This window comes from Salvia hispanica, chromosome 4 (genome assembly GCF_023119035.1).
Source record: "Salvia hispanica cultivar TCC Black 2014 chromosome 4, UniMelb_Shisp_WGS_1.0, whole genome shotgun sequence".
Lineage (NCBI taxonomy): Eukaryota > Viridiplantae > Streptophyta > Magnoliopsida > Lamiales > Lamiaceae > Salvia > Salvia hispanica.
The window spans coordinates 36,707,141-36,717,726 of record NC_062968.1 but is presented as its reverse complement, the minus strand read 5'-3'; the positions used below and the strand labels follow the sequence as shown (position 1 = coordinate 36,717,726).

The window sequence follows — 10,586 nt, the reverse complement described above, 5'->3', positions numbered from 1 at the left end:
ATATATGATATAATATACTAAATTAATAGGATAAAAATATATAATAATATATTTAAAATATAATTCGGTTTTTCGGTTTTTTTTTCCGCCCAAACCGAACCGAACCGAAAAACCGAAATTTTTGTATTTTTAAAACCGAACCGAACCGAAAAATCGATAAAACCGAACCGAATTTCAAAATTTTGGTTTGGTTCGGTTCGGATATTCGGTTTTCGGTTATTTTGCTCACCCCTAGAGTGGAGTGGAGTCATTTATTTATTAATTAGGAGTAAACGCAATGCTTAAGATGAAATAAAATTCCTAAATTATTATTTTATTTCTAATTTTAAATGAATACTTAATAATTAGTGAATTAGTTAGGGAGTACAAAATCAGAATTAAAAGTCTAATTTGGTCAAAATCGGGATTAAACCCGTTGACCGTTAAGTTTTTAATGGAACAATTAGTCCAGGACCAAAATGATCAAATTCTCATATATTCAGGACCAAAAAATCCAAAAGATAATATTTAGGACCAAAAACATAAAATAACCATATATTCAGGACCAATTTTGGCCTATACTCCTTCTTTTAATTCACATTTATGTAAAAACAATATTAGGATTGTACCTTTCACCAACATATTTTGTCGCTTAGTACATATCACTAATAGTTTTTATTCACTTTTTATATAAAACAATTTTTAAAAATCCAAACATATCAATAGTACATTTATTTCCAGAAAGAGGAAGTATTACTTTTTCTATTTGATCAATCCATTAATATAAGTCCGTAGTATATCTCTCTCTCATTAAATGCTAGTGTACCAATTTATGATAATAACACTTGGACCAATATTTCTACTAGTATTTTTATTTAACTACTTTTGTACTACAGTCATTATCAAAGGAGGGGTCAATTCTGATTTGTAGCGCCAAAACGTAATATTGGCAGATCCTTAGTAGAGCATCAGGATTCAGGCGCAGGTAGGCATATCAGACCATCATTCCTCCAATAACCACACAACGCGTGTATGTATAATGTGAAGTCTGTCACACAATACAACATATCCACTTTCCATCAAGCAAAACGTAGGTTGAGCTAATAAAGACTGCCGTTTCGTTCAATCAACATTTTTCCCTTCTACAATCTCAATCGGCGGTGATTCTAGAGCTTATTTGTGTTTCTACTACGTTTCACTCTATTCTCTGCGTAATCTTCACTATACATGAGGTAGCTTTTCCTGTTTAGGAGCACTGTCGAAATCCAAACTCAACTTCACCAACTGTGGTGAATGTCTATAAATTATTACTACTATTATCCTTCAAATTTCGGCGTTTGATTTTCTCTTGTCAATAATTTTCCTTTCATATTTGCTATTTGAGCATTTCTACTCCACTTTAAAAATCTATTTATTGTGTTTTTGAAGCGGGGATCATATTTTATTTGGATGCAGGTTTCGAGTTCGTTCAGGTTTTCTTTCCAGAACTACCTAGGTCTCTACAATTTCCTTTTGTTTGTGTTAATATTTTTTCATCATTTGCCAACAAGATATTGTGTTTCCTTGGTTGTTGATATTGCACTCGGAGGATAAACTTCATGCTCTCTTTCTCTCTGTTTCCAGCTTGTTGAGGCAGCATAAAGTTCTTATGCTTACTGTTTTCTTCTTCTTTAGTTGATATATCAAACTAATCTGGTTATTCTTATATAGTCTATGCTGATCTGCTGCTACTGCCTTTAGACGGAAAGGCCTGAACAAGCTTCATCATCTCTGTGGTGAGTTTAGGTTATAGCTTGGTCAGTAGGCCACTAAAACTCTACCTGCAACACCATTTTAACCATCAAATATCCTGGATTATTATCATGTTTCTATGCTTTGGATACACTGTAGATCATTTCTTATTTACTCGAGTACTTTCAGATAAGGTATTTAATTACTCTGTATTCTTAGCAGAAGTCATGGTTATTCACCTTATATCCATCAAGATCAAGTGAAATAATGGGTTGATATTACGGTATAGATAAAGTAGTACTATTATGGTTAGAAAACAATGCACAGATGGTAATATTTCTCTACATGTCCCTTTGAACAGAGTTGGGGATACTATTGATTGATCTATGGGAATGGAAAGGGAAACTGCGAATGCTATCAAAAATTGTGACACGAGAAACTGTAAAAGTACAGAGAAGGAAGGAATGAATGCTGTCCAGATTTCAAAAGACAGGAAGCTAAATGGTCGAAGCTATAGAGGGTGGCTGAAATCACTGGTCAAACAAAAAGGATCAGGTTTGGTTAAGTTTACCTTTTTTCATGTCTATACACTGCAGCAAGAATTAATTGTGATCAAGAAGTTATCATGAAAACTCTGCTAAATTATGCACTTTTTGGTATAACTAATCTTAACTTAAGGCCATTCAAGTACTATGACCAGTTAAATTATGGTATGTGGCATGTTTTTTATTTGTCCACCTAACTTGCAAAGTTTCTAAAGAAATAATAGGGTTTATTAAATTTCTGAAGTTCATTTTATACAATTGAGTGTCTTTACTGCATGTCAACAGAGTCAGACTTTCATTTTTGTAGAGTGGCTTTTTTCTGATTATGCAGTTATATGTTTCTTCTGAATTATATAACTCTTATCTGACAGACCCTTCAATTGAGAAAGAGGGTTTTCTGCCTCAAACTCATGTTAATGCTACTGGACCAAAAGATTCCAGTGACAATGAACCAACCAATACTAATGGCTCACTGTCACTTTCACCGAAAAGGTACCAGTTATTTTCTCAAAAATATAAAATCTTTTGTCTAAGATGCTATTCAATCATTGAATTTACAGACTCCAAATGCTCCAAAATGAATTTTGAACATCATTTAATTTTATAAAAATTTAATGACCTGAAAGAAGGGACATACATAAAGTTGACGAGACATCCAATCTAGAATAACAAAAAAACAGGACTCTGGTTACATGAGTCCATCTTTTGATTAACTGATATTTCAGATACAAACTGGGTTTTGTATATTAAAAAAAAAAGTGTCTGAGCTCTAAGTTCTTATTAAAAAAAAAATGTGTCGCAGTACTAAGTAAGATAACATATCATGGATTTGGTTTCCTTGTAAATGTAAAAGATGGCAAACAAATCGAATAAGATTGTTGTATTAGTGCAACTGCGAGAACTATTTCATGCTAAGAATATAAATGAGAAACTCTGACATCTCACCCATCATTTAAACCTTTTCTCCTCTCTTTTGTTTTCCTTTGCCTAGAGGATAACTGAATGTTTTAAGCGAATGACATGTTTCTTGGTAGGACGGATTTTCAACTAAGGCGGATAAGTAATTCCGGTCCTGCCAAAAAAAGTTATAGTCCAGAACTTGCTGCTCAAACTGAGGTAAGTTTCTGCTATTTCAAGTTACAGTAACTGTTCTGTCTTATCAGCATCACAGTTTGGGCACTTTACAGTGAAGATAGGGCTTGTTCTATTATCCTATTACTTTTGTCAATCTTGAACCCTTTTTTTCTATGTTTCATCTAACACATTTGAGATTAGTAATGTCACTATTTACTCTCTTGGACGGAATCTTTCACTGAGATATTTTTGATGCACAAAACATATATTAACTGAATTTTATTCATTGTAATTTCTTTTGTTGCTATCTTTTCATATTTGTTGACAATTATGTATAGACTATTCTGTTTCTCAGTGACCAAAATATCATTAAAAGAGTATGTATGTCCAAACTTTAAAGTTGCTTTAGTGAAAATAGCCTGGCTGCTTGGTTGTAAAGCCTGTTCAAGGTCACTCTGAAATGGGAGACAATTTAGGTCTTTCGAATGGAGTCTCCTAAAGTATATTTTTGTTTGACAAACTTATTTAGTTTTACCAAGAAATTTGGAGAGTCTGTAACTAGATCTTCTGTGTTTATTGCATGAGTTGCTGTTTTTGCTAACACTTTATCACACAGTTTCATATAAATTTCTTTACTGTCTTGCTATTGTGAATGACTGAATGATACCGGGAACTTTGAAAAATTCGTTAACGGGATATTTTGTGTTAGAAAGACATGCTATGTGCTTAGCAACATCTATTTCTCCTGACATACTGCATGCATTTACATGAACACTAGATGCATATTAATGTACTAGTATGTGCTTAAAACTATTTTGAGATATTTAAAACTTTATTGACTTTTTGATACTTTTCCACGGCATAGATCATCTAGCTGATTGAAAAGATCTATTGTATGATCTTCGAGTGTTCAACTGAATGTTTTGAATCACAGTTCTTTCATATGTTTTACAGAGTACAAGGATGTGGTTCTACAATATTGAAAGAAGCTCAAAACTTATATAATTAACCCTTTTTTTGGTGGGGGAAGTTACTTATGGTTTCCTGTGCTTTCTCGTATCTATATATTTCAGTTCTTTGGATTTTATATTCATCTTATTCTATTCCAAGGGTTTACCATTGACATTATAATGATAAAGTTGCAGAAAATAGAGAACAACGTTTTAGAGAGTCGGGGCAATGGGGATGAGTCTAAACTGCAGGAGAAAGTTGTGCATCCTTATGAAGAAGAGAACAAATCTACCACAACTGAATTTATTGAGTACTGGGTTCCTGTGAGGCTATCCAACATACAGACAGAGCAGTATTGTGGCTCTCTGTTTTCAAATTCAACTCTTTTGTGCTCTTCTAATAAGTGTGATAACCTAAAAGTCCTTCAGGAGATACTTGTCACAACCAAAAATGTAAGCATCTTCATTGGAATTTGAGGCTCCAGGTTCAGATTCAAACAACTTTTATAGTTATTGGCTTTAGAATTGATACTCAAATGCTGATTTTTATGTTCTACTTTTTGTATGTACTCATTGTTGTCTGATTATTTTAAACTATTCCTGACGTTGTAATATGACAAACACTCTGTTCCAGTGCTGTGATCACCCTTATCTTGTGGATCAGTCTTTGCATACCTCTCTGATACAAGGTATTCCGCAAGCTGAGCTATGGGACGCACAAATTAAATTGAGTAGCAAATTGTATCTCCTGTATAAGGCCCTAATGGAGATTAACAAGCGAGGATTAAGAGTACTTATCCTCTATCAGGTACTTTGATCAATCTCATATTTCTGATTCCTGGCCAACTAAAAGCATTTTTTATATTTGGATTCTTGAGTTGTTCCACTATGGACTACTAAGTTATCGGTCTTTGAATTATATTGCTTCTCTTATATGTTTCTCAGAACATTTGATGTAGACGGTAGACCTATATAATCTTATGAGGGGTTTTACATACAAATATAAATTTGTCTCTTGAAACAGTCAATTGAAGGTTCTGGACCAATCACTATAGGAGATATGTTGGATGATGTTATTCATGAAAAGTTTGGTGGGGATTCATTTGTACGTATTGATGGAAATATAGGTCGGTCGAAAAGACGGGAAGTTCTTGACACTTTCAATGAAAAAGATGGTGGGAAATTCGTCTTCTTGATGGAAACTCGTGCCTGTGTTCCAAGCATTAAACTTAAATCCATAGACTCTGTTATTTTCTTCAATAGTGATTGGGACCCAATGAATGACTTGAAGGCTCTACAGAAGATCAATCTGGAGTCCCAATTTAAGCAGGTGAATGTGTTCCGATTATATTCAGCATATACTGTAGAGGAAAAGGCATTGATTATGGCTCCAGTTGGCGATGTGCGCCATATAAGCCGGCCTGCATGCCACAAGTTGCTAACCTGGGGTGCCTACTATTCATTTGAAAAGCTTCAAGACTTCCATGCAGTCAGAGATACTACAAATGATTCTTATGGAAACTCGTTTGTGGAAGATGTTTTCCACGAGCTGTCAAACCTATTGCCTAACAATGACAAGAGTAATGTTGATGTCAAGAGCTCAACAATTTTGAAAGTACAGCAGATTGGAGGTGTTTACCCCACCGATATATCTTTGTTAGGTGAATCAGGGTATCCTCGCATGGACAACTTTTCAGTGATTGAGGAGATGTTAACCAAAGAACCACCCAACATTTTCTGGATAAATATACTTGAAGGGAGGACGCCTAGCTGGAAATACTTTTCTTATAAATCACCTAGGACTAGGAAATGTGTTCAATTGCTTGATTATTCACCCGAGGAATGTGGTGGACCTACCAAGAAATGCAGGACAACGCCCGGAACAATTGCTTGCCGAACTTCAGGTTTTGCCAATATCCTTTGTATCTTATTATGGATGTGCCTCTTTCTTTCTGATGTTTCTCTTTCCTGTTTATGCTAACATTATTTAGTGAGGGAAAGAAAAATTCTAACATCATGACCAACTCACAAGGTGATGCAGCTTCTCCAAGAAGCACACAGACTCCAATACTGGATAAGCCATCATTAACCAAGCTTCTGTCTCTGGTAATAATTTTGCATTGGATTTTCATCTTTTATCTTTACAAGGTTTTAGTTAGACTTGTCAAGTGGGCTGAGTGGCACGACCTAGCTTGGCCTAAGCCTGGTATTAGCTAGCATAGGACCGGTCTGGCAGAAAAACGAAACGGGCTCACCGGTTTAAACAAGCTCCAATTAGGTCTTATCTGAACCAGCCAGGGGCTCAAGCCCGTTAGAAACCCAGTATGGGCCCAGACAAGGCCAACTACTACTAATTGTAGCATTTTGATTCTTTTTATCCTAATTTTATTTATTTCTACTCAAACTGACTGTGCTTGGGCCAGACTGTATATTTTGTTGGAGCAATCTTCAGTTACTTTTTTCTTCTTAAAATTACATTTCATTGGAGTGCCCTTGTGTCATTTGAGTTTCTGACTTGTCTCGTTGCTCTACTTTTGCAGTTGCCTTGTGTTGATCCTGATCAAAGTGATCACCAACTGGAATCAGAATCTTTTTTGCAACATTGTGCAGGAGCTCCCACGCAAAGAGCTCCAAATACGAATGAAACTGTAAGAGCACGAGAAACCTGCCCAGGAACTCATATTGAGGTACTTCAATCTGTCTGTAATGCTCTACAGACGGAGTTGGAAAAACTAGAGAAATGCAAAACTGAATCTTCAAAACAGCACAAAGATATGGTTTGTCATCCTAACTCCACATTTTCAGCCAAATCACACGTATTAGCTTGTTTAACTCACATAACAGTTGGGCCTCCAATGATCAACCTGCAGAAACGGCAATCGAGATTGGCATACGAGAGAGAGGTTGATGAGATACGCAAGAAGTATGAGGCAAAACTTCAAACTGCTGAGGTGGCTTTTCTGGAGGAGAAAAAAGCTATTGACAGTAGATACGACAAAATATTCGTCAATAAGGCATTTGTCGAGGCATTGATGCAGACGGATAACAAAAGTGCACCTCACACGCAAGTTTGTAAGTTATGTTTAGCATTAGAAAATTTACTTGCTTACAATTGATAATCGTATATCCTCCTTGTCCCAGTGGCAACAAAGTTTTCAGTGGAGCAGGCACATCGACTCATTTTTGATAGGCCTCAATCAAGAGCTGAACATAGGTCAGCAACATCCAGCTGCTCAGATCTCCACGATCATCAAGCGAGTGGTCTGATCAGGACGCCTGCGCCACACTTGAGGCTTTCTCCGGCTTGTATGGTTCCCACACTACCGTCTGAGCCCCCAAGGATAACCTTTTCGCCAGTTAGCCTTGAGCAGGTGACATTCCCCTTACTGCCGTAAAAGAAACCTTTCTGAGACGCCAACAAAACTGAAAAGGAGATCCACACGTGTACATACATAGCCTCTCTTTTTTTGCTTTAAGTTGGGAGAGAAAAAACCAATATATTTTTGCATGAAACACCAATTTGTTGGTATTTGATGAACTAAATATGATATCCAACATATTTTTGTCAATTTCCTCTTTCAAATTATTCTGACAAAAAAATGATATTGCTTAGTATATATTATTGTTAGAATAAAATAGACGTCTTATAAGATATGAAGAACTGTCTCAATAAACTACTTTTTGCGTTAAAAAAAATATTCCCTCCATTCTGTTAAAAGAGATCAATTTCTTTTGTGCACGAGATTTAACAAAATGATATTTATTAAGTTAATTGAGAAGAATAAAGTAAAAATAGAGAGTAGAGAATATAAGTGAGAACAAAGTATGATAGAGTAAATGTGTTGCATAAAATGATAGTATGAGTTCAAATTTTCTTTCCCTTAGAAGTTAGAACACTCACAAGAGTCCAGTTGGGCCACAAATGACCCACGTCCATGTAGTTGTTGGATTTCCAGCAGAAGACTAGAAAAACAAATAAATTCATCGAATAGAATTTATTTGATCGAGTATAGGATTAATAACTTTCATGCTAAAATAATTAATTCCATGTTTAGAACACAAATAATATATGTAAGGAATCAATACAAAACAGAGTTCCACGGTTACGTAACATATCGTTAATGATTATCAAATAATTACAAGGACTTGGCTAGAAAACAGATCGAAGATGTCCCGCGCGTCTCCACGTGATGTCTATTTACTCTGTCACAGATCTTCTTATCAGTTTTCCGAACTCTTTATATGATCTATGTGTAGGTAGAGTTTATCAAATAATACAAGGACTTGGCTAGAAAATAGACAGAACTTAATCTACAAAGAAGAAACTGAAGAGAAATTCTTTAAAAATAAAAGATTTTTTTTGAATTATCCCCGTGAATTTTTGAATATTTTATGTTATATAGAATAAAGGTTTCTGTTTGATGTCTAGTCTCATAATTATAGAAAGTAGTATATAGTAGTAATTTAAAAGACTTGTAACCTCTTAAATAAAACTTCAAACTGATCTGCTCACCAGAACTGATCTGCTCACCAGAGCTAAAGGCTTCTTGGTGTGTTTGCTCTCTATTCTACAACACAGGTGTTAATTGTTGGAACTATGCTTCTGCTTTCGAAATGATTACAAGTTTCTTGAGTCAACGTCCTATATGCTGATGATAACATTATTTTAGCAAAAATTTTAGAGACTGTAATATTCATAGGGTGTTATGCTGTAGAATAGATACTTATTTATATAGCTAAGAGAAAAAAATTTGATGAGAATAATGAATATACATATTACTGGTGATCAAAGTAGTGTACAGATATCCTAAATTGGGATATGGGAGTTAAATAACAATGAATGAAATGATATTTTGAAGTTGAATTGTCATAGGCAGATTGGTAGTCGTCGCTCTGGTGGAGATTTCGCGCACTGGACGACGCTGAGGAAGACGTTTTCGTCGCAGGGGATGCGTAGTTTTGAATCAGCATTGAAGTCATACACTTCCCGAGCTTGGTCCAGCAATGCCTGAAACAGCGGGTGCTTGAGCAAGCTAACTTTGATCACGAATCGCTTGTGACACTCTCCTACGTACACTACCAAGTGGCCCCTTGGGACGTCACTTGGCACGATCTTCTCTTCGTGCACCAGCGGCCACAGGGACCACGAGCAACACTTGTCACTCGCGGCCGCGCAGGGTATCACTCTTCTCCCTGTTCTTCTCCACTTCTTCATACATGCTTTCAGGAATTTCCTTACCATCATGTTCATCATTTTGTGTGTGTGTGTGAACAAGAGAGAGAAGTGATGTGGAATTGATGATGAGGTTTTGAGGGAGTGATGGAGTTTATATAGTACAAGAGTGGTGGAGAAAGAGCCAAAAGGTTTTGGAGCATTCAATGTTTGACATATGTGATTGCAATTGCAGCTAAGAGGTAAGTTAAGTGTGAGTGTGATTTTAATAACTGCACTTATAGTGCAGGTTGCTCTGATGTACCTTTCTCTTGTTTATTTAGTAGGAGTATATACGAAATTGTACGAACATGCACTGCATGATTTACATAAATATTTTTTCATAATAAAGAAAAGAGGTTAGCACTTTGCAATACTCTCTCTATCTTTCTTGTGCGTGTGTGTAATCTTTGGAAGGTAGACCCACAAATTGAACATAGAATTTAGATAAGATATGAAGAGGGATGGGAGAGATAGGCTTCTCGGGCAAAGTGCAATATCCACTTATAATTAATTAATCCCCATCTCATAACTTGAGATATTGTAAAAAACTCCACTGCTCTATCTTCTCTCTTTATGCACTGGGATTGGTGGGAGTTGTTGCAAAAGTTGGTTTATGAGTATTTAATGGATAAATATGAAATTGATTAGCAACCTAAGTTGCGTGTTTAGGATATCAATATCATAAGTACTTATTTTTGATATATCATACGTCTTGCCCATTCATTCTGTTGTGCTCATCTTTTAATTCCATTTTATCAATTTCATTTGTACAAAAGTGAAGTACTGGCCGTACCATACTTTATTTATTTTTAAGTGTTTTTTGAGATATGTGACAAAGATTGCGAATCTTTCTTTCCGACCAAGCCACCATACTTGCATTGCATGAACCAGGGATCCAATTTCAATATACTGTATATAATAAAAAAATTAAAAAATACTTGATGCTTTTTCATCAACTCCTAATTAATGCAACTACCATGGTTCAAACTTCAAACCAATGCAAATCAATTCGTTTCTTTTTTGTTGATTGGTAATACTACTCACGTTAACCACTCTACCACTGAGCCAGTATACATACAGTTCATTTCCTTT

At 35.5% G+C, this 10,586-nt stretch overlaps 2 protein-coding genes across 5 annotated transcripts; one reads left to right on the top strand and one right to left on the bottom strand.

Annotated features, from left to right (window-relative positions):
* Positions 1-1,056: 1,056 nt before the first annotated feature.
* LOC125224252 (helicase protein MOM1-like) lies at positions 1,057-7,848 on the top strand. 4 transcript variants are annotated; one of them, XM_048127620.1, is made up of 14 exons: positions 1,057-1,211; positions 1,435-1,474; positions 1,690-1,754; positions 1,933-1,993; positions 2,072-2,265; positions 2,627-2,747; positions 3,290-3,371; positions 4,469-4,732; positions 4,914-5,087; positions 5,304-6,183; positions 6,312-6,385; positions 6,820-7,056; positions 7,150-7,351; positions 7,421-7,848. In XM_048127620.1, exons 5-14 carry the CDS (start codon positions 2,097-2,099, stop codon positions 7,672-7,674), a joined length of 2,457 nt encoding a protein of 818 aa, XP_047983577.1. In that variant the 5' UTR covers positions 1,057-1,211; positions 1,435-1,474; positions 1,690-1,754; positions 1,933-1,993; positions 2,072-2,096; the 3' UTR covers positions 7,675-7,848. The 4 variants fall into 4 exon arrangements, with proteins under 4 accessions (XP_047983577.1, XP_047983578.1, XP_047983579.1 ...); XM_048127621.1 differs by lacking the exon at positions 1,933-1,993 and having other exon boundaries at positions 4,475-4,732; XM_048127622.1 differs by lacking the exon at positions 1,933-1,993 and having other exon boundaries at positions 6,321-6,385.
* Positions 7,849-9,012: 1,164 nt separating this feature from the next.
* LOC125217914 (auxin-responsive protein SAUR50) lies at positions 9,013-9,644 on the bottom strand. Its single transcript, XM_048119490.1, has one exon. It carries the CDS (start codon positions 9,531-9,533, stop codon positions 9,147-9,149), a length of 387 nt encoding a protein of 128 aa, XP_047975447.1. The 5' UTR covers positions 9,534-9,644; the 3' UTR covers positions 9,013-9,146.
* Between the last annotated feature and the right edge of the window lie 942 nt (positions 9,645-10,586).

Excerpts from the sequence above, each read along its gene's own strand:
- LOC125217914 (XM_048119490.1), bottom strand. The coding sequence starts at position 9,533 with ATGATGAACATGATGGTAAGGAAATTCCTGAAAGCATGTATGAAGAAG.
- LOC125224252 (XM_048127619.1), top strand. The coding sequence starts at position 2,097 with ATGGGAATGGAAAGGGAAACTGCGAATGCTATCAAAAATTGTGACACG. Across the intron at positions 6,184-6,311 it reads AATTGCTTGCCGAACTTCAG|GTGATGCAGCTTCTCCAAGA; the intron begins GTTTTGCCAATA and ends CCAACTCACAAG. Across the intron at positions 6,386-6,819 it reads TAACCAAGCTTCTGTCTCTG|TTGCCTTGTGTTGATCCTGA; the intron begins GTAATAATTTTG and ends CTACTTTTGCAG.